The following is a 23,799-nucleotide window of genomic DNA, read 5'->3' as shown; positions in this document are numbered from 1 at the left end:
GGGAGCTATGAGCAAGCCCACACCAGCCCGCCACCTCTCACCGCGGGCAACTCCAGAGTAGTAGAGAGTCCAGCCTCTCTCGAGGAGTAAAGTTCCAGAGCCCAAGCTGTGCGTGGAGGTGAACCCGACTATATCTAGCCGGTACCTCTCAACCTCCTGCACAAGCTTGGGCTCCTTCCCCACCAGCGAGGTGACATTCCATGTCCCCAGGGCTAGTCTCTGTGTCCAGAGATCGGGTCGTCGGGGCCCCTGCCTTCGACTGCTGCCCAATCCACTGTGCACCACATGAAAACATTATTTTTTCATGTTGGACAAACTCTTATGAGTATCTTCAATTTATTAAAATGAACAATAACGCAAGCCTACCTGTTCTCTCCCCATTTTGTGACCAGAGTCGACTGGATGAATGCTTAAAAAAACAAGCATGTTTACAGCAGGCTCTGAACAACGCACAAATGGAGACAGAGAATGAGAAAGAGAACAGCAATAAAGCAAGGGTGGGGTGGGAGTGTGAAAGAGAAGCTATGAAAGAGGAGATCTCAGACCTCAGAGACAACCTGAGACAAAGCTGTGACATGTTGAAGCAGATGGAGAAAAAACACAAGGTACAAACAGACCAGTGGAGCAGTTTCTTTTTTTACCTTCAGAAAGTTCAATGGCAACAATGGTTTTCTGTTTAATGGAACTACACATAAAAAATAAAATTTTTAATTGTTTTTTTTTTTCTCATCACAACGCTGAAAGGATGTGAAATGTAGTCAGGAAAATCTGACCTCTGAACTTAGTAAACTCACAGCTGAGAAGGTTGAGAGTCAGCAGCGAATCAGAGACCTGGAGGATAATGTGAAGGTTCTGACTGACATGGAGAAAGAAGGAAGCATGGAACTGGAAAGGCAAGTGTTTGAAATGTATGCCAGCTCAAACATTTGTCCTGGTCTGTTGAGTGCCTTGATCCTAAAATGAACCTTATTTGTTACACCTGATCTCCACAGGCTGAAGGAGAGAGTGAAGAAAATGTCCAATCAAATGAAAAACGACGAGGAAAAGAAGAAGGCTCTGCAGGTCATTGATGCTGCTGCTTCTCTTGTGAAACATGGTTAAGCTTGAGCATGAGACAGAGTTTACCATATAGATGTATTAAAGGAGAACTGGATACCAGATTACTATTCATTCCTCTGTAAGTCACTCTGAAAAAAATGTTTCATGCTTTCGAATTCCAGCCATAAGAATTACCCACATGTTCCGCATGCTGCGTTTTTGGGCCCATAGACCATGCACACTTCAGTTAAGCAGAATCTCCCGCTGGTCAAACAGGCTGACCTTCACTTGGTTCCACAGACACATGAATGGGATAAAATAAAAATATCCTATGGCTCAACTAGACTTTCCAGATCATACTGGACCCAGTGGATCAAATTCTGATAAATGTAATGAGGTTTGTGATGCTCTGAAACGTATATCCACCTTTTTACAGCAGCTCCTTTTCCAAAGATTGTAAATGGCCAGTGTGCATCATATGAGGAATGCACAAGTTGTAGTAAGACAGGCAGTTGTTATTTAGCACAATTACAGTGAACGTCAAGCTAACATCTAGCACCAAGGACTGTATGTTGCAAGCTAGTAACACCACACAGATACTGCAAGTTATGTGTTGCTTTTATTTTGGCTCTTTGTTTGTTTATTTGTATTTTAATTTGATTTTACTAGATTTTTTTCTGAATGGGTAGCTGGATAGTTTTGGTTACTAAATTTATTAATTAAAAAAAGCATTTCACAGTGGAAACAAAAATGCACTGGCACGGTCACAGTTCAGAATGGCTTGGCATGAGATGTCAGAGTACTCCATTAGTACATAAGTATGACAGCTAAAACAGCTCTGTACTAATCTCCTCCTGTCTTTTTTCTTCAGGTGGAGAATGAGGCTGCTCAGGTGCAGGTGCAGAAGCTGCGGGAGCGTCTGGAAGCTAGTGAGCATGCAGCTGACAGCCTGCGCAGGGAGCTGAGAGACCTGAGCACCCATCAGGGCCATACCCACAGCGAGCTGCACCAAGCCTGGCTGCAAGTGGGCCAGCTCACCCTGCAGCTATCTGAGGAAAACCTGGTCCTCAGGGAGGAGCGCGCCAACTGGGCTCTAGAGAGAGAGGCTTACAAACATGCAGCAGAGGTGAGCCTAATATGGCACAAAGATATTATGTCAGTGTGACATTGATGTTAAACTAGCTTATATGCTTTTCGTTTTCATGCAGATTGATAAAAAGAAGTTACAAGAACTTAACTGTGAGGTGCAGAGAATAGAGGAGTGGCTCCAGGAGGAGAGGACAGAGAGGGAGAAACTAGAAGCAGAGCTTAGGAAGGAGAGAGATTGCAGTCGAGTAAGTAAATCAAATTACTTCACAGTCACTATTATTTAAGACACAAACACTCTAAATATAACAGCTGCTGTGCTGCAAAGTGGCATCAGATTACATTTTGGAAACTGAAGAACCATGCCAGAGCTCAGCGCAGTTCTTTTATTACTCACAGACACAAATAGAAAACGCGTCTTTGAATTGAAGTACTTTCATTCAAATTAGACCTTTCTCATCTATGTAATCATGCCTTATTAGACATATACTCAATAGTAAAACCTCTAAAATTAATGGCTTTAGTTTCAATCCTGAGTCCAATTATATTTGAAGAATGAATGAATGATTATATTACTATAACATAATATTTAGATGCTAATAAAATAACATTCTCTTGTGCCCCGTATTTCAGTGATGATGCTCACAAATGTTAGACATCACACTTAACAAACAGCGATCAATGTCAGTGATTCTCACGCAAATAATTTGGGTGCACTTATTATTAAATAACTCATAAAACTCTTTCCTACACCTGTCTCTGCCTTTGGCTTTTAACACAGGCTGAGAAGTTGCCATACCGTGAACCCCGGACTGGTGAAGAGAAGCATCTGGTCGCACCAGAATTCACCAGTCCTGCCTTGAGGTGACAATTCTAGCTTTCCTGAAGTCACACAGAACACATGACTGGAATGACGTCTGTTAAAATGTCATGTGAATACATCCTTCACACTCCTCTCCCAGAGAGACTAGTTACTGTTTTATAAAAGCTGTTGTTCCACATACTGGGCACTTTATTTCCTCATGGGAGGAATTGCAGCACAAGAGAGTAAAAATACAAGTGTAATTATTATCATGATAACAACATAGCTGAAGTTAAGCAAGCAGATCAGCAGGATTAGAGACAGAGGATCTGTTTAGTAATTTACCAACAATGTTATCTTTTCTACTTTTTTATCCTCAGCATCTTGTGTCAGATTCTGATTTCTCTTTCTCTCTCTGCAGTGATCTGGCTGATCCCCCCATGTGGTAACACAGGAAAGGATGGACTAATGCCAGTTTGCTGTTTTACCACTCCAGCATAAGCTCATGTAGAACCCCAGATACCCTAGTGAATTTTTGTGATTATTTTATTGATGTTTTATACTTGTTTATGGACGTGTATGCCCGCCAAAACATTTGAGGGTGCACATATTTGTAAATGCATTATGCGAGTTAAAATACGGGGTTTCTCAGCTACCCGTTTTGTTTAGTGTGTTAAAGCATCTCCTTTCATCGGTACATGTACCGTTGTTTACCTGTCTATGGAGGAGAAATTCAAAGGAATTAATGCCGTCGCAGTTGGTTGTACTGTCCACTTTTGACATAACACCAGCAACAGAAGTTTTGCACATTCACGAACTATCATCTTGTTTTTAGGAAGAGGCTCTTTGGTTTCATCATTCTGAAATAATTACAGACTATTTGGAGTTAGGATGGGTGCCCAAGATTAGACATTAAATGGCTGGAAATGAACAAAATGAGCATGCCATGGGCACTTGAAACATTTGGGCAGAGATTTACTTCCATACTTGTTGATGTAGGAACTAGCCTTCACAGAGGTCATAGTTACCTCATGAGTGCCTTTGTTCAAAGATAACATAACACAATATATTAGTAAGTCTTAAGTGTCTAAGATTTAGTTTGTTTTATTATAACGATTCAGGGTTAATTATGGTTTTAGGATTAATGAAACTCAGGACGAACATTAGCTGTTAAGCTTCTCATGCTCTCTGTTAGACTTTCATAAACACATTAATTGTTAAAAAATTATCTTAATTTGTTTGATTCTGTGCTTTTCTGGCCTTTTCACTGACTAAATGATGTTCTAAGGAAGAAAATACCAAATGATGCCATGATGAGCTCGAATTTAAAACACTACATCTTGTTTTTTGTGACAGATCAGACGCTGACAGTATGTCAGTCTGAAGCCATGTGTGTGTGGGTGTGTGTTACAAGTGTGAAATGTTTCCTTGGAGTTTGCTAAGCTCAGTGTCAGGTTGGAAGAACATGAAAGTTTATTTATAATTCTTTATTGATGTGAGCATCTGTTGGAGAGACGGGGCTCTGTAATAAAATATGATCGTAAATACATGTTGATGGCTTTATGTATTTTGATGAAAAGGTCTTGTTACTTTATAAGAATATTTGTTTGTTTCCATCCCAAGACTTCTGTGTAAAAATGTGTGAAGTGACGGCAAAGAAGATGACATCTGGACACTGAAATATCGGACAACAAAAAAGCGCCTTTATCAAAATACACGAAGCGCAGCAACAAATAACAAGAACACAAAGCAACCAATAAGCAAAAAAGTAATAACTTTTCATCAAAATTTAATAACAAAAATTAATCTTTGTGTTTCTGTCTCTCTCTGTGTGTCAGAGCTATTTTGGTAGAAGTCAAATTTAATGAGACCTCATGAGGGGCCCCTAGTCCCTGATCATGAAGACAAGTTACTTGCACACTATAGAGCTTGAGTTAAAAATAACAAATAAAAAAGAGAGAGAGAAAATGGTTGCAGCTTCAAAAGTAATTTTAGTTCATGAAATCTCCTCGTCCACATTACACACCATCGCTTATTTGTTGCTCTTATTTTATTTTTACCCAAATGTAATATCTGTCTTTGGTCTCTTGGTTCAGTTACACACATGCTTACATATAGAGCTGAGGCTTTTGTGGCCTGTTGCATGGCTTATTTATTACACCAGCTCAAATTAAAGGAAAAAAAGGTTTTGTGAAACAAGAAAATATTTTGTTACTAAATACGGTTATGGGATGCAAGAAAATGTTTTAAATACTAAATAATGTTAAATTGGTTGATGTGTAAAATACTGACTGTGTGTGTGTGTGTGTGTGCGTGTCTTGTGTACCTTAGTCATATGGCTGTGATGTTTCCAATAGCAAAATCACAATTTATTAGTTTAGAATTTTCATTGTGGTGTCAGTTTTCTGGTGCTAAAGGCTGTCTGTCTGGTTTGTTGGTATGGCCAGTGCTTCAAAACTGCTGCTGTGCTGCTGATTTGCTGTTGAACATATCTCATCTTACTCTGCTTTATTCAGGGAATAACTCCATGCGTCACAACCAGAAACTTGCGGCCCATTTTTCAGATATCATACATTAGGTTCATTTTTGAAACTTGACAAACTACATCAAAAATTCGTTGCGGCTCTTCTGCTGCAATGTTTTCATCCCGTTGAGGACAAGTAAGCTGCTTTTAAAGGTTGTGTCTGTTTGGATGATTCTGTGCTCATTCTTACAAAATGAAAAGCTTATGGCTTACCTGCCCCTGGTTGCTGAACTAGGGTCATAGACAGTATGGTCATCACTATTCCTCAGAGTCATTTCAGTTAAAGATGGAGTTATTTCAGAGTATTCACACCAACAGTTTTTTAGATAATACTCTGATAGTTGAGATGTGACCCTGACAAAATCAACCTGAGATTGGGTGATGACATTAGATCTACCCTGCAAATTCTTTAACTGCTATAAATGAGTATTTTTCTCAAGATGCATTGCTGCATTTGTTCTTGCATTGTTTGTCAGGATCAAAAACAACAACATTTACACTTCTCTTCGGCCATGTGCATTTGTGAGTTTGAGTCCTGCTCACCTGTCTCCTTTTGCTATTGCAGAGCAGAAATGCATCAAATTGAAGAAGAGCTTAAAATACTCCTACGTCCAGTCAAATGGGAGGAGGACTGAGTGAAATATAAACAATAAAGCTACATAAAGTCCTATAAACACGCATAAAGATGAAACTACAATGTGTACATGCTTAGAAAAACCATACAATAAAAAAATAAGTAGCATATCTGAATAGTAACAGAGGGGATTTTGAGAAGAGTTCTGTTGTTGCACTGGATTTTACCAGTTTTATACAAAGAATAGCCCTTATACATACTGTAGCTGAGGAGTGCATTTTCTCAGCCCACCACCTCTTGCTCCTCTCTGTGTGGACAAAACACTTAAGAGTCTTCTTTTGGCACAATGGTGCTCTCCTCAACCCACTCACATTTAGTGCTTTCGCTTCTCCCATTTCATGTTTCCTATGCTGAATCAACACATTTAATTTCAGTCCTCATGTACAGTATATGTAAATATGTGCTGTACGCAGCACCGTTGTTGTACATGAGGCTAATCTTGTGTGGTTTTCTTGGCGATACTGCCGGGTGATGGCTCAGTGATCTGGAGGATGGTCACCGTTTCTCTCTCACTGTGTTTTCCCAGTCGTGCCTTTCTGTTGCCAGAATGCTGCCGCCTCCCCACACAGCTCCCCTTCACTGTCCGCCCCTCTCTCTTTCTCCTCATCCCAGTAATCGTCTTCCTCCTCCTCCTGTTCCTCCTCGGCGGCCGACTCACACACGGCTTTCTCCTCTTGCTTGATGGCTTGAATGGCAGGGGCAGCTGCTGCAGCACTGTCCCCTGAGTCACTACTGTCCTCAAAGGCATCGGGGCTCTCCAGCATCTCTCGGATCAGTGGGGGCATGGGCCCTGGGATCTCTGTCTTCAGCGTGATGGCTCTTTCTGCACCTGCAGGCACATGCAAAGAAGCATTTCATATAATGTCCCTGCTTCACCTTTTGCTGTAAAGAAATCTCAAACTAACTAACAGGCTGTGTCCCATTTCAGGAATACAACCTTTACTGCCATGTTCTTCATATATGCAGGTAGCACTCACAGAACTTTTCTGCTTGTATTATTCTTAGGATACAATGATTTAATGTAATTACCATAATTTTAATGTTTCACATCTTTTCTAACAATATTTTAAGTCTTAATTTGAAATGAACTCATCAAATGATGAATGTCATTATTTTCAGCTTGTCAGCTTCCTGGGTGTTATCTGAAACTTTTAGAGAACTAGATGCCAATCTGATGCTTGAGTTTTGACCCTGATACGGAAATAATGTTAATGTTGTCTTAATACAAGTAGCTGTACCAGAACTTTCAAGTTTAAACTCAGTACTATAGATGTATTTCAGTCTGTACCAAAATAATACTGAAGTTTAAGAGCTATCTCTAGTCCTGAACTGTGGTCATGACGCATAAAGCCTCCGCTGACCTTTGGTGCTGATTCCTCGGAGGTCCGTGACTTTCATTAGCATGCGTGGAAACATATGCGGCTTGTTTGGGCGTCTACGGCGGGTATAGATCTTCAGAGCCTCGAGCAGGGGCTCCTGCAGTTTGTCAACCTTCTCTGGTTCTTCCAGGTCCATACGGTCTGAGAGAGCAGGAGAAAACGTGAAGAGGAAATAACAGCAATTTCGTAAACAGCTGACAAGATGATAGAGAGGGGTCTACAAAACAATGAGGAGGAGTAACAATTGCTCCTTTCCATCAATGATTCCTTGACAAGGGGGTGTGATGTCAAGAGATACCCGAAGCACAGACTTACCTCCGCAGATGAGACAGATGGCGCTGAGGAGCCCCGTCTCTGTGTCGTCCATCTCCAAAGGCAGCAGCTGACCAGCAAAGGCAAACACCAGGTCTGTGAGCGGACCGAAGCCTGCATTATGCATCTGTGTCCTGTTGAGAGTCAGGCCGTCTGAGAAGGTCATTGTGTCCTGTTCTGGGGTGTAACGAGTGCATATCCTCAGCATCTAAGTGGGGGAAGAAAATGAAGAGACAAGCACAAAAATTAACAATCAACAAGAAAGAAATGAGGCTGAAATTCATCCAAAATAATTTCAGAGCAGTTGTTCATAATCACATTTTTGCATCATGTTGACAGGTTAAGCAGTGAGACAAATGTGAAAGCGTTGGGGATGGGTGGAGCTGGTTAAAGAGGAGCGTAACAGGAGCATGTGCTCGGTACCAGAATGTCCAGGCATGCAGATTTGAGGAGGGTGATCTGGTCAGCGATGGTGAGCGAAGTGAAGCCCGGTAGCCGCTTGGCAAACTCCACAATCTTTATAATGCACTTAGTGGAGAGCTCACTGAACTTATCCCACAGGCCCAAGTCCAGCTGTACTCTGTGGTCAGCACTTGAATTCTGGGAGAAAGAAAGAGGGACACTTTGTCTGTGTGGCTGTGCAGAGTGTTTAGTCCTTCCAGCAAAGCGGTGAGCTAATGCTCCAGTGGATTGTGAGTATCTGGAGGTAGGTGGGATTGTGCACTGAAAAAACTCACTGTGGTGTATTTTCCGAGTTGGCACAGAGATGGAAAGGTCTCCTGGTGAGCTTTGCTAACTTTGTTAACCAGCTCCTCCAGTTCTCCACTCAACTCATAGTTCTCTGGCAGCACCACCTCCTCCTTCACATCCTTCTTCTTTTTGTTCCTGTCATTACGCACCGCTACAGGGAAACAGATAACACAATCAACAGCACCATTAATCTTTTGCCATGTCTTGATGGAGGATAGATAACTGTGAAAGATTATTTTTCCCTGAACCCCTTACACACTCACCTTCTTTAGACATGCCAACCTCGAAGCACTTCTGCAGCCGACAGTACTGGCAGCGGTTGCGAGTCACTTTGTTGATCTGACAGTTCTTGTCTCGGTGGCAGGTGTACACCATGTTCTTCTGGATGCTGCGTCGAAAAAAACCCTGAAACCAGTAAAAGAAAATGCTGTATACATTTGCTTCACGACAGGCAAAAGTGCTCTCAGTGAGATCTCAGGAAACAATGTTTAACCATGCCAGTGCAGGCTCTGTTAGTCTGCACTTTGGTCCAGACTGAAATACCGCAGCAAATCTCAGATGGATTGCCACGATATTTTGTACAAACAATGGCCACTTTCATCAAGTGCCACCATCAGGTCTAAATTTCAACTTGTCCAATAATTTTCAAATAAATGCAAGACTGTCTTTGACATCGATACTTTTATGTTTTGTGATAATGTTAGCATAATAACACGCTAAACTAAGATTGCGAACATTGTGTACATTACATCTGCTTAACATCAGTGTGTGAGCATGGCAGCAAAGGTTTAACATGTTGCTCAAAGCATTGTTGTGCAGCCTCACAGAGTCACTCCTGGCTGTTAGTCTATTTTTAAGTGCTTATAAAATAAAGGTTCAAGTTTAATGCAGCAGCTTAATTTGCAGTAACCTTTTTGCCAGTCACACGCTTAATAAATGTGCAGTACTAGTAAGGATACACAAGAGGGCAGCGTAACAGCAACAAACATTACAGCTGTGCAGCCCTGACATCTATCAGGCTCCAGCTTCTTCAGCAGCTGTTCATACATGTCCTGTAAACTCTTTATGTAACTAATGTGTGTCTAGCTTCATTTACCTTGCAGCCCTCACAGGAGCTCACTCCGTAGTGATAACCAGATGACTTGTCCTGGCACACAAAGCACGGCTTGTAGACCCGAGGGGGAGGAGGAGGAGAAGGAGAGCTGGGCACCATCTCCTCTGAACTGGTGCTCTGGGTCTCTACCGCTGCAGAAACATTTAGGGTCATCTTGTTTGCATAAGTTCTTTGAAACTATGATTAAAGCTAATACAACAACTGATTAAGAAAGAATGGTCAACAAACAACCACCAACCCCAAGCAGGACACCCCTTGGAGCCAGAAGGCGAGCTTAAGGGCAGACATTTTAAGAGAGGGGGTGAGGGGTGCGGGGCACTGCCGACTGACAAGACTTAAAAGAGGCACAATTAACTGATGGCCAGATGGCCCTGCTGATAAAGTGCTGATTGGCAGCTCTCCATTTAGTGGGGAGTGGGGGAGCAGCATACCTCTGTCAACTATTTCACTGGCATTTGAATTTTTGGATTTGTGTGTCTGTGTGTGTGTGTGTGTGTGTGTGTGTGTGTACAAGCACAAGCTCACATTTTTATTTGAAAGCCTGTCCAACCAGACCTGCCTATATACCTACAGCCCCATGTGAACAAACAGAGGTGGGATGTTTATGAGACTCAACTGTCTCCCTCTGTCTCGCTAAAGAAACTGGCACATTGTATAACACCATTTGCTGGCCACAGGCAGAGTCATTCTGCTGCTGCTAATGAAAATGGTAAAGAAATGTCTGACGGACACCGCAGCCCCGTCCTTCCAGCCGATTAAAAGTGCAACTGCTTACGCTGAGATGAAAGCAGAAGTACACTACAACAGTAACACGCCTGGTACACATTTAAAGGTGATGACTAAAGAACAACCAGATTCCTTCATACATGCGTTTCAACTTTCACCTTCAGTCACCCCAACTTCATCTTCCTCTGCTCACTCCCACCCCCACCCCCTTGTTTCCTGGCCCTAAATTCCTCGGTGCAGGCTGGACGGCGTTTAATAGGCGCCCAGGCTCATAAGCAGACCCTATAAAGGTTGTGTCTGGGATGGAAAGGAGGCTCCCGGCCAGGCTGACGGCCTCTTTATTGGGATCCAGTCACCTTGGGCAGCTATTCACATCAACAGCTCCATCCTTGGATGCCTTCCTAGTAAAAATAAAGAATCTGGGGGTCAACAAACCCAAAGTCACAGCCCCTCCTGCCACCCTCAATGGATAGCACAGGACTGAACCAAATGTGGCCCCCACCCCGCTGCAGCAACCTCTGAACCCGCAGCTTGTCGTTAACAAAAGCGGTAAGGTTTCAAAACAGAGAGGCAAAGGCACAAAGGAATAATCAAATAAAAACAGAGAGGGAAAAATACAAAGAGAAAGAAAAGGAGAGAAGGAGGTGAAGCACAGGACAGAAGCTTCTCAGTGGCTGAGAGGTTAAATAAATTCCTGATCATTTAACTTTGACCTTGACTGAAGAAGGCCATTGCTAAGTACATGACAAGCAGCCTGTTCTAATATCCCCAGATGTGGTCAAATATGACATTCAAATGGTTTCCTTCATGCCTTCCACACAGAGGACAGAGAGAAATCAGCAGTGGTTCTGATAAATGTTTAATTGTTTAGGCAACAATGTAAAAAACGGTTAAAACTGGTTCCAAGTGTGAATATTATCCATTTCTATCATAGTAAACTGGTTCAGGACAACTGGTTGGACAACACAAGCAATTTGCAGATGTCAGCTTAATATCTTCCAAAGCAGACAATTACTAAATTAATTGAGAAAATATTCTAATTCAGATTAACAAATCAAAAATAATCGACAGTTGCCGCCCTACACCCCACACAGCTGTGCTGAGGTATCAGAGACACACACAAACTGTCACACAACAACACATTCTTTTTAAATTGTCATGTCTTAATAAAACCTGTTTAATAAACCCTTGTTTTAAAACTAAATAATCATACATTTTGTAGCTATTTGTTTTTGCCACAGTTGCATATAATTCTGTGAGTATTTAATACAAGTGTGGACAGTTTTCTGCTTTGTTGATGATTCGTGTGGTTTTAAAGCTCCACAGTGAGCTTTATCAATATCAGTCAGGTTTAACTTCTACTCAGCAAATCTAAAGTTTCAGGCCTTCCCAAAACAGTTGAACTCAAAACATATATTTATTCATTACTTTTATTTGCCACATTCAAATAGAGACTGTCAGTCTGTTGGTGCATGCAGTGTTCAGTTGCCTAATGTATTGTTCAAAGCGAAGAATCATTTTGTGCTGCTGACCTCTTTATTTTGCTTTGGAATAAATGCTTTTTTTTTTAGCCAGCAGAGGCATTTCACAATACTGACATTTAACAATTTGTGATGTCTCTGCTTCACAACAGAGATCCAGAGCCAAACAACAAATCATCTCAGAAATTCCTGACTGTACCAACCAAACAGATTTTTAAAAGGCTGCCACTTGTGAGAACAGCTGATATGAGATAAATGCAGCTTGAAACTGATTAACAGAAAATTAATATGCAACCATGTTGATGACTGATAACTCACTGAAGCCATTTTTTTCTTTTGTGATCAGTTATATCACGTTTTCAAAGAAGTACACACATATCACACACAGTTTTCAACAAGAGAAAATTTGTTTAAAAAAAAGGCAAAAGTAAACAATGAGCTCAACGACACATACAAGCAGAAACGATGCATTATGATGGAATAAAGCATTTGTTTCATGTGACCCGAGGCTCAGAGTCACTGGCTTCCAGCTTCTTAATTATATCAATTATGCTGCTTTTGTTTGTCTTATGTGAGAGTAAACTGTATATGTTTGAGTAATAGACTGTAAATCCAACCATATAAGCTGTTTAAAGACAGTAACTTTAAGAAACTACAACTGACATTTTCTCTGTTTTTAAACATTTCTTGGCTCCAACAATTTATTGAAAAAAACAATAAAGTAATTGAAGGATATTCAATTAAAAAAAAACAGGTTACTTGGAGCCCTAAAGGTTCATAATACAACTGCTGATGTACCTGTTTGGCCAGAGGAGCAGATCATGAGATTATCATTTCTGCCTATTTCTTGTACTTTCTCCACAAAAAAACACAGCTAGCATGCAGTGTTCTCTAGAAATAAATGAGTTAAAATTATTCAAAGAATTCTGGAGAAAGAATCATGTTTCTCACCCACATTTATGGGTAACCAAAGAGCTGCCAACTGAGCAATAAGTAAATACTATTATGTATTGCATTTTGTGTGGAAGGTAAGAGGGAGGGGGTGGAACTGAATGAGTGGCACTGTAACCTGATCATTGTTTTCTGTTTATATAGTAACACTAACAAAGTAAAAGAAGTCCTGAAAGAACAAGTGGAAAAACAGCTCCCACTGAAACTGAGAAGACGCATTTGGCACCAGGAGAGAGGTAGTGACTCACGCTGTCTGAGGTCGGTGAGAGCGGGCGACGAGAGACTCAAGAGAAACGTGACAGAGGGAGACAGGGCGAGAGACACCGGGCTGAAGGCAGACTGGGGCGGAGGCTTTACCTAGTGTGGCCAAAGAAGGAGAGGAGCCAAAATGTGTCAGCAGCTGTCGTCGCCCTGAACTGAGCTCAGCCTCAGAGTCTCAGCTTGAAAAAAAAAGTACCACTCTTTTTAACCTACAATTCACCCCTTAGCATGTCACAACATCAATCTGCACGCTGCTATTGGACAGAGAAGAAACGAGATGTGAATCAGCCTCATCAGCGAGCTGGATACGTCTACTGTGCTTCACCTGAAATCTAAACTATCCATCTAACCTGTCGTATGACCAAGTTCCCCCTGCAGTTTTTCATTAGCCTCTAGAAGGTCTTTTCTTAAAGTTTGAACTCTACCTATGTAACCCTAGTAGTATTCCTTATGATTACTTCACTTGGTCTGCTTATTTCTACTCTGAACTCATGTACGTAATAACTGCACACAGCACATATTATAAAACTGTTTTTATAGTACACTGTTGTTGCAAAAACAGTTTTATAATAACAGGAAATGAGTCACACTGTGGCTTTAGAATGACGCTGTCAATTAAACTTAAAACAAAAAAAGCTACAGTTAGTTTTTATTTTCACAAAAATATTATTTTTGGTTTGTTCTTTGAGCTGTTTTATTTTTTTTTTTTTTTACCAGCATCAATTTTACTGTTTTGAGTATACATAATTATATTGCTTTCAGTACAGTCTCTGTATCTGCCTAGAGTGTGGATTTGGGACACGGCTACTCCTTCTCCTAACTTGTTTTATTTGCTCAGCTTTTCCCCAAAATAATATGTGTGGAATTACTTTGAAATAAAGCTGAACCTGTTTAAGTTTAGAAAGCCAGAGCGACTGCCCACTGATGAGCCACAGCGCCGATCTGTTAGAGGTGAGTCAGCCAATGTCTCGGCAGGATAAAATTTATCGTCACTCTGTATTCACAAGTACATGAGAATGAAAACACTGTGACTGACACGGTGTTATCATCAAGCTTTCCTTGTTTAAATTTTCCGCCCTTAATGTACAGTCAGTACACAAACACTCAAACAGAGGGAGCATGTGGTTTGTTGTACACTGATGTTGAAGGTGTTTTCTCACTCTTCTTGGAGCAGCTGTGTGCACGACACACTGTGACATTCAGCCTGGCTCAACCTGCCAACACTCACTCAATGAGACTTTGACCACACTCCACAGTCTCAACACAAAGAGTTAATTTAACTAAACTTTGGCTATAATCATTCGGTGTTTGAATAAGTAATCCTTTCATGACTCAGATAAATCTAAATTCTTTTCCTGAGGCCTTCAAAAGTTAATCTGGATGGCACATTCAGTTTGTACAAAACGTCTTGCCTCACAGTGTTCTGCAGCATATTGTGGAATGTGCGTGTGCATGTGAATATGTGTGTGGGCTGCTGCATGGGGCCATGGGTCAGTGGACTGTGTGTGATCATTTTCAGTGTGACTGAGTGCAACAACACTCACAGCAACAAACTTGGTCGGGCGGGGTACGATGACATTGTACTTGGCGTCCTTCGTTATTAAATGGCCAAAACATGAAAAAAGTCTGGCATGGTTGAGTTGACTTCAGAGGGTAAAGTTAACACAACAAGTAAAACAAATTCTTCTTTCATGAGCGGGTCTAGATTTTTCATTATAACATGGATGAGTTGTACTTAAAGTTACTGTTGTAACTCCTGAGCAGATAAACAGCGGGGGAGAGTTTTGACCTCAAATATGCTGAGTGAGTAATTACAACAACAGCAGGGAGGAGATAGCAAAGATCTGAGTGACAATCTCTTTCATCAGCTGTTCTGAGTCCTCTGCTCCCCTCTGTCCGCTTCTGCCTTCCTGCCCTGGCAGGAGGAGGAGGAGCACTTCCTGTCATTGGCTGTGCATTTTAAAGGAAAGGCTGTGAAAACCAGGCTACCGTCCAAGAGATGGCTCCATAAAAGCAGCAGCAACAAACGGGTAAAAAAAAAGGAGGTATGGACGCAAGCAAACACACAAGCTACTGTAAACAAAGGCGCACACTAATTTGCACAAGTTCACCAAGTCCTCATCGCTGCAAACTCTTAAACAGTTGTGAACCCTCTCCTGCAATCTTAGACGCACTGTTGAAATCTGGGCCAAAAGAGCATAAAGTAAGTCAGGTTTAACAATCGGTAATGCAAGGCCAGGTTTAAGGCAAAACTTGGAAAACAACATTCATGTTATATCTTGTTTTTCCCCCATGGTCATGGAGTTTAGCTTTGTCTGGAGAGTGTGAGGGAGGTTGCATTCACGGGATGGGCTGTTAAACCTGGAGTTGTCCTTCCTCTACAATACAGCCCTCCTTTTTTATTACACCCAATAAACCCAGCAGCTTATTTTTGCCCTGTTTTGATATAAACACCAACTCACCTCCATACCACCACCCTCGGTATATTACTTAACAGGGAGTTATTAAAAGCACTTTTACACAGAACTGATAAAGTTGTTTTGTTAGGTAAAACCACAGGTTTGCAGCGAGTATGCAAAAAATGTGCACTGTGGGATATTTGACATAATTTAGCAAACATGTAAGATACAGTATACTAAGTTGGTTTAGTAACTACGTTAAGCTCAGACTGTGCTGTCTCCTCTCGGTCACTAAACCTTCTCCACAGACTAGTTAAGCCCAGCCATGCTGCTGGGCAGTATGTCATCTACAGTAATAAAAGAGCATGTAAATATATTAAAAATTTCCAGGATGCAAAACTAATAATAATATCACTTGTCTTATTATAGCTATTGATTGGTTATTAAAATATTATTGTGCAGTACACACAGGAATGGCCATTTTTATTGCAGTTATAGTACTGCGCAAAAGTCTTAGGCCACCATTAGTGTGTTAGCAAGGTTGTAATGATCATTTATATTTATTTCTGTCTCTTTATTAAGATACCATATAACTAGAAAATACAAAAAATATGTGCATGATATAAAGAAATTTCAGAACAAAATTGCTTCCTCAGTCCAAAATCAATATTTAGAGTGGCCTCCCTTTAAAAGTTTATTTAACAGGGATGGTGTACATTAGTAAATATCACTGTAAATACACCAGAATTAGCCAAAAGGCTGATTTTCATCTGTAGTCCCTGGATAGATGTTTCCAGAGTTGCACTTAAAAATCTTTGCACTTAGCACAGCTTGAATTTTTTTGGGGAGACGGTCTTGAAGTCTTGAAACTATGACAGAGCCTCTGCCATGTTTCACTGAAGGTTGCTACACTCAGTCTTCTACATTCTCTCCAACTATTCTCCTCACATGTTGACTATTGGACCTGAGCATTTCAGACTTCGACTCACCACTCTGTAACACACGTCCCCTGATTCTCACTCCAATCTTTGCGAGCTTTTGCACATCTCAGCCTTTTCTCCCTGTCCCCCTTCTGAAAAAGTGGCTTTGTGGCTGCTGTCCTTCCACATAAAGGCCGTTCCTGATCGAGCTTCTTCTGCCTGTGGAAGGATCAGCTTGGCTTCCAGATGCTGAACCAGGTCCTTGCTGGATTTTTTCTGGTCTCTCAAAGAAGAAACTCTGAGAAACTTCTCATCAGATTTTGACAGTTGTCATGGTCTTCCACGCCAGTTTTCATCCTCAATCTCTCTGGATTCTTCATGTTTCTTTAGAACAGCCTGAATACCACATCTGGAGTATCCAGTTTGTTTGCTGGTTTCTTCTTCTTTTGTAATACTGTAAACATATTTCCTATATTTTTTAGTTGAACTCTGATAAATAAATATTACTAAAACAACCAATCTAATGGTGGCTTTTGCACAGTACTATATTCATAAAGCAGACCACACACACTGACTGGACTTGAATTTCCAGGTTCACTGAGGTTGTTTCAGCTTCACAGTGTAGTTTCGGTTTCACCAGTGCTGAGAAAGTGACAGTGTGAGAGAGAGACATCCAGACGCTCTGTCAAGTGGCTCCGCCAGCAAGTATTTCACAGATTAACAAGTAGTGATACTAGTGCAGGTACAACAAAAATACTCCAAGATACACAACAACCAAGACATCCTCTAAAACTAGGATGTTTTATCTCATTACTCCTGTCTCTTTATCAGCTATTGGCAGTGACAGCAGTTCTCCTGCTATGATATGATGGTCAATTGTTAAACCAGCTTTGAAGAAACCCTTTAAGGAGAAGAGGGTGCCAGAGAAAAAGCTGATTATCACTGACTGAAGAGGACCACACTTCCCTCCCAGGCCTAAACACCAAGATACAAAGTGTTACAGGGAGCTGATCTCAAATCCAACTTCATCTCTGCACTCTACTTTTAGTGCTCCCCACTTGTAACCGCCCGTCCCTCTACACACTGCCTAATCTCTTAATTGACCTTTTGTAATTGTAATTGATTCATTAAAAGCTTTTGGTTACACAACACAAGGCCTTTATAAGTGAGCCATGTGTGAGCAAAAAACACACAGTACTGCTGGGAGACACACACACACACACACACACACAGATAAGCAGGATTTGGAAAGAAGATCAAGTTTAGAAAATCTTTCGTAGAGGAGGAAAACAAAAGTCACTTAGAGGAGAAACTCTTCCCCCTCTGCACAACAGGCAGCGTGACAGAGAGCACATCATTTACTTGTGTGTATGTGAATACTTGAAGTTATTACAGTCAGCATGTGCAGTACATTAATCAATTAAATCCAAAATACTGTCCAAAGCAACATGTACAGGCACACACACACACACACACACACACACACACACACACACTCAGAGAAACAGAGGCCAAAATGCTCCTTGGAATCTAGAGCTGCGGCGTCCTACTGAATGTGCTCATTGAAAACAATCATGACAAAGCAAACCATTCATTTTTGTTCACCTTCCAATGACAGCTGGTGATCAGCTACTCAACAGTGTATGCTTTAATAGCATCCAGTATTCTATAATATTGTGTAGTATTTGTCACAAGGACTGAAAAAAAAAAAGTGGTGTCGATTGTATTTGTTTGATTTTTTTTTAACAGTGACTGTGGTTAAGACTCAAGAGTTTAACCATTTTCTATTTGTATTGTCCCTTACTTCAAATGACATATATTTTAAAATACTGGAATAAATAAAACGAACAATTTCCATATTAAATCCAGCTTTAAAAATACTACCAGCAAATGGAGAACAAAATAAAACCCAGAGTGTGATCAGTAACAAAAAAATAAACTACAAATCAAATGAACTAATGCAGCTGTGTTAACACTATTTTCTCAATTACCAGATTAGTTGCTTGCTTGGAAAAATACCCAGAACCCAAGGTGATGTCTTCAAATGCCTTTTTGCAACCAAACCACAAATGGTTCAGTTTATAATGATATAAAACAGGGAACAGCTACTAATCACCAACCTGGTGAAACTGCAGCCAAAGAAAAGGTGGAGTGACCAATCAGTGACATAAACAATCAACGGATTAAGAAAATAGTTGGCATTTATTTTTCTGTCAACTGACCAATCAGTTATTTAGTGGGGTTTTCAGTCTGCCAACTAGTCTTATGTTTAAAAAAGACCATTGCCAAAATGTAAAGGTAAGAGTGTCAAAGGTGAGTAACACCACTTTGTATGTTACTGTCCATAAATGTTAAAGGTTAATTAATTAAATGTTAATTAATAGACAAAGAGGATTGAATCACCCCCAAAATTCCCTTTGATAGGTTATAAAAAATATAGACCTGCAAGCCTCACAGCAAAAAAAAAAAAGAAACAAAACTGAATTTTACCTAAAGAGACCATGATTAATGAAAATGTGTGGACATTTGTCTTTCATGGTGGCATCTGGCGAAGCTCCTGAGCGAGTTGAAACAGGCCCTGCTGTGGTGTTTGTCATCCTGACTGATCATCCATCATCATTAGTGAGTACTGTGGACATGTCAGCGCTTGATTGCCCTGGTATCTAAATAATTACTGAAGATAAATAGACCCACGGCGCTCAGTAGAGACATCTCAAAGTTTCTGAATGAAGTGGAAAGACTGAATTTTGAAAATAACAATTGTGCGTTCAGCTCGGTGACACATATTATTTTTTTTTTTTTTTTTTTTACCAGATAATCTTTTCTCATTTACCTCTGCAGTGTGTGTCTGTGTGGAGGTTGGGGTTTTATTTCCACTGTATCTTATCTACCTGATGCAATCTGATCCTGTTCTACTCAAGTCCTCTGAGGAGCTGTCAAAAATATATCTAGCCTGTGGAGTTGGGACATAGGGAGTGCACATATGTAAAGTGATGCATACTTAAACATTGAATCATCAACTTGTTCTTACAGTTAACTTTTCTTTAGAAAAATGGCTAACATCAAGCTTTGAGTAACTTCCTCTAATTGCATAAACACCAACACAAATTAAATCGATGTATAGTAACAAAATACTCATCTAGTAAAATTATTCACTCTATACTGTCATTTATTTTTTTGTATACATCTGCTCCCAACTACCTAACTCTATGTCTCAGTATATTGGAAGAATCACAGTCATGTGATCTCAAGGCCCATTTGCTTTTAATCTGTCAGCGCAGTTTCTGTTTGGACGGTGTTGTTTTCTGCACACATTGTCAGGTCAGGTCCCACAATGTTTGAAAGAGCTGTCAATCATGTGAAGTCATTCATAAAGAAAACAAACACTGTGGTGTATAAATATGCATTCCCCAGCTCACTCACTCATAGTCACAAAAGCACTCTAAGAGCATAAACAAACAAACTGCAGGGTGAGAAAGGGTACAGAGAATCCAAAGGAATCTGACTCTTCCTGTGGAGAGAGCTCTGTGATAACAAAACCAGAACTCTGATAAGAACACACACACACACACACACACACACACACACACACACACACAGAGCTGCTCTCTTACAGTCTCATGTACAGGATAGAGTACTCACACTGAACGCTGCCTGTCCCAGTCCCGGTCCAGGCAAAGTGGTCCAGACCGGAGAAATAAGGAGTGGCCTTCCCCAGCATGCAGGAGCCTTGTCCCGACACATCAAAGAGGGGCCGCGGGGCCAGCCCCAGAGCCTCCATGCAGTCAAACATGCTCCTCTCAAATCACAGCAACACAACTGCAGCTCAGCTAAGAGACTGTGACTGTAAAATCACAGAGACAGCTTCCTGTTATTCAAGGTAACTTAATGCCCTGCTCGGTCCAGGTGTTCCTTGTCTGGCTGTCTTTGCCCCTTGCAGTTGCCCTCTTAACTGCCTCTCCTGTCTCCTTCAAACTAAGTCTTCCAGATTAACAAAATCCCTTTCTTCCTACTCTTCTTTATTTGCCTTATCACTGTCCTATAGCCCACACTACTTTCCCCCCTCTCTGTTCCCAGATCACTTGCTCACCAGTCTGCTTTGCTTTGCCTGCTGTAACTGATCTGAGCTCCACTCTCGGTGGCTCCCTGGGCCTCTCACACTCCACCACAGACACAGCCAACTATCTGCATGCTCTCCCAGTAGAGAAGAAGGGGGTGGGGACGAGGAAGAAGAAGAGGGAGGGACATACATCCTGGGGCGGTGTGCACCTGCTTGCTGATTGGCTATGTAACAAACATTCTCCCCTTCCCCTCTTCTTCATTTTTTCCAACCCGTTTCTTCATATTTCATATTCTGCAAATGAAAACAAAACACTCCTCGCCTTCCCTGCACCCCCCCTCCCATGTCTCCTTCTTTCTTTTTTGTTTTTCAGCATTAACTTTCTTTTTGTTCTGTCACAGCAGAGAATATTGCTTCCCTCCTCCGCCAACTTTGGCAAAAAAAAAACCTCAGACCTCACAGAGTCTGAAGTGAAAATGAAAGGTGTTGAGAGAGAAGCAATTTGTAAGGGTGTAAGTTGTTAATTTTCCCAGCATTTACTGTGAGTGGATGCTCTCCTGTGGTTTCTGTACAGGAAAGGTGGCTCTCTGACATTAAGCAAAACAAAGAAGGGAGAGTACTGCTTTCTTTTACAGGTGCATTATTCCCCAGTTAAAAATTTCCTGGGGAAAAAACATGTAATTTGTTATTATTAGAAGTTATTTAAAAGAGGAAATATTCCAGGCTCTATTTTACGATTCATTTATTATTGCCGACTTTATGCCGTATGTATATTGAATTATTGACTTGTTTGTATGTATTGGTTATAGTATGTAGACAAATTTCAAATGTTTTTTTACCTGACCTGCTATGTACTGGCACCTGAGAGTAAGTGTGCCAACTAAACAAAGTCTGTATTTATCTATATTGGTACATGAGCAGATTAGGGCCACTCTAAAAAAATATTTTTCAGATCTGATTTTTTTTTTCTCAGAAATCTGGCTTTAAAACTGACTTTTTAAAAAAGTCAGAATTCTGAGAAAGAAAAATCAGAACTCAAATACATATTTAACAGTGGCCCCAATCCTCTTCTGTAATATTAGTGCCCAGATTACAGTAAATAAAATAAAGAAAGTAAAGTAAAGTGTTACAGAAGAGAGAACTTTAAATTTAAAAGCACAAATACCAGACAAATCCTTTATTCAAAACAAAAAAAAACAAAAACAAAAAATAATTCATACCGCATCTAGGGTCACCACCTGGACTGGATCCTCCTAATTTGGTTAATTATTACATATCTTACATTTCTCTCATTGGTTTCCGTCCACACATCATCTTTGTTCTTAGCCATCCATCCATTTCTATCACATGAAGTTTTACTTGGCTCTTAAGGTTTTTCTCCCTCTATTCCATTTGGTCTTGGTGCGTGTAGCTATCTAATTCAATTCCTTCAATTCGGTTCAGATGGATTCTGTTATCTTCCCTCCTGCAGCTTATTGGATATTTCAGTCACACTGAAGTGCGACTCTGCTGCAGGCAAACCGCATTGGTCTGGGAGTCTGGAGAGTTTGTGTACTAGACAGCCTCACCCTCCTCCCTCTCCTCCTCCCTTTCCTTCCCTCGTTCAAGAGGGATGAACTCTGGAAGAAACCCCCACTGGGGCTCTAACACCATCCCTGCTCAGACACATATACACTGACTTCCCAACTTGTCCTGCCTGTGGCTTCATAAACTTCAGACTGCTTTTGTCTATTACAGATTTTTCTCCTTTTGTTTGTTTGTATATATTCCTCCCAGTTGCCTGAATCCATATACACATTATTGAAAAATAATAGGAAACATGCTTTTTGTTGTTTCTTTTCCTGCAAGCACTTTTTTAGAAATCCCTTCTTCTTTGTCTTAGTGAGCAGAGATTTATGTTTGTCGTCATGATGTCCAGGCACACACACGCAGACACTACAGTGACACACGGTAGGGAGCAGAGCTGCCCAGTATCAGCCTGCTGAGCTTTCTCCACACCTTGAGACAATTACCCACCCTGCCCCCTTGTTGTTGCTTCGGGGAAAGAGATACACAAATGCACAGGAAATGTGAAGAAGGAAAAAATGTTGTCTGATTTTCCTTCACTTTTAACAAAACACACGCTCACTCCCACTCTTGTAGTTGGACAAATTGCAGCTTTCTGCCTTTGAAACTTAAAACACTGGACTTCCCAGCCAGCCGTGTCCCTTTCTCCTTCACACACACACAAACACACACACACGCAACTTGTAAAAGGAGCGAGTCACATTACAACTATTTACAATCAAGTTCTTCAGCTATTCATCTCGTCGTCATGTCTGACACAAACACATAGAGTCGAACAATGGCCTCTCTCTCTTTCTCTGTCTCCGTCTCTAGCAGCAGCTCCTCCAGCTCGGCCACAGATATTTGCACAAAGTCTCACTGCGGTCATCAGCAAGCAACAAATACAGTCACAAATGTGAGGAAAGTAGTGTGAGAGCACTGGGTTGTGATATTCATGGGTGCTGGAATGTGCTGCCTACAGAGTGGTAGTGGAAACGTGTGTTTCTGTGTGTGGAGAGATGCACAGACAATTGTGTGTATGCGCTTAAATAGAGTGCCCGTGATGACAGACACAAAGAAAAACACACAAGCCTCTCTCTGTGCCTTTAGGTTCAAGTTACTAATATCACACACAGGCATGCACACACACACACACACACACACACACACTCAAAACATTGCAAAGAACAAGATGTGACATAGAAATTAGGAAAAGACACTGTGTTCATTGTGTTCATAGTGGAAAAATACACTTCTGTTCCTTGTGACATCAGATTTTTGCATTTTTATATAGTCATAAAAATGTCAAAAGACTTTGTTTCCAAAAGAAAGAAAACAGAAAAATATCACCTTATTCTAGAGAAAATCTAGAGATTGTATCAGTAATTTACTCAGTAATTCCTGGCGGCACCGGGCAGAAAAGCTTTAGCCAGAAAGAGCTCCTTGTGTTTTTGTTCTAATTCCCACTGCTGTTAGGAAAAGAAGAGAGAACTTACTGCATGACTGAATACACAGCAGGGGGCTTTGATATAGATATCTGCTAATTTCCAAAGATGTTTTGAGTTTCTTTTCATCATTGTTGCTTCTTTTCAAAGTCCAGTCCACCTTTTGTCACTCTTCAGTAAGTTTTTTTTTTTTAGATAAAATGTCTCAAGTGTGATTATTTATTTCATTTATCTTAAACACAACTCCATCTTGCCTCTCTACAGAATATCACACATGCATACACTCCATATGACAACTGAAAACACTGCGTGACGTTTCAGAGATAAACAGATATTAATCACATTAATCACTTTGTAGTCTCATTATTTTAA

General features: G+C 40.8%; 2 protein-coding genes across 5 annotated transcripts in view; one reads left to right on the top strand and one right to left on the bottom strand.

The window, feature by feature from the left end:
* The window catches only part of LOC109956237 (calcium-binding and coiled-coil domain-containing protein 1-like), a 7,589-nt gene extending 4,149 nt beyond the window's left edge, over nt 1-3,440 (top strand). The window contains exons 4-10 of the mRNA XM_020593198.1: nt 393-605; nt 745-893; nt 993-1,062; nt 1,910-2,164; nt 2,247-2,372; nt 2,906-2,988; nt 3,348-3,440. Of these exons, the coding sequence (XP_020448854.1) occupies nt 393-605; nt 745-893; nt 993-1,062; nt 1,910-2,164; nt 2,247-2,372; nt 2,906-2,988; nt 3,348-3,375 (924 nt within the window). The 3' untranslated portion in view covers nt 3,376-3,440. The remainder of the gene's footprint in view (nt 1-392; nt 606-744; nt 894-992; nt 1,063-1,909; nt 2,165-2,246; nt 2,373-2,905; nt 2,989-3,347) is intronic.
* Nucleotides 3,441-6,574: 3,134 nt separating this feature from the next.
* LOC109956236 (retinoic acid receptor gamma-A-like) overlaps nt 6,575-23,799 on the bottom strand; it is an 18,868-nt gene continuing 1,643 nt past the window's right edge. Inside the window, exons 1-9 of one of the 4 annotated variants that reach the window (XM_020593195.1) lie at nt 20,468-20,580; nt 20,020-20,221; nt 9,622-9,770; nt 8,789-8,930; nt 8,513-8,676; nt 8,199-8,375; nt 7,779-7,983; nt 7,446-7,604; nt 6,575-6,913 (exon numbers count right to left, since the gene is read on the bottom strand). In XM_020593195.1, the coding sequence (XP_020448851.1) occupies nt 6,594-6,913; nt 7,446-7,604; nt 7,779-7,983; nt 8,199-8,375; nt 8,513-8,676; nt 8,789-8,930; nt 9,622-9,770; nt 20,020-20,170 (1,467 nt within the window). In that variant the 5' untranslated portion in view covers nt 20,171-20,221; nt 20,468-20,580 and the 3' untranslated portion in view covers nt 6,575-6,593. Of the gene's footprint in view, nt 6,914-7,445; nt 7,605-7,778; nt 7,984-8,198; nt 8,376-8,512; nt 8,677-8,788; nt 8,931-9,621; nt 9,771-20,019; nt 20,581-23,799 lie in introns of those variants that run through there. The other 3 variants (XM_020593194.1, XM_020593196.1, XM_020593197.1) reach the window with 3 other exon arrangements.

This window comes from Monopterus albus, unplaced genomic scaffold (assembly GCF_001952655.1).
Source record: "Monopterus albus unplaced genomic scaffold, M_albus_1.0 scaffold18.1, whole genome shotgun sequence".
Taxonomy (NCBI): Eukaryota; Metazoa; Chordata; class Actinopteri; order Synbranchiformes; family Synbranchidae; genus Monopterus; species Monopterus albus.
Note: the sequence above shows the minus strand (reverse complement) of the source record. Positions and strands in the feature narration are given on the sequence as shown.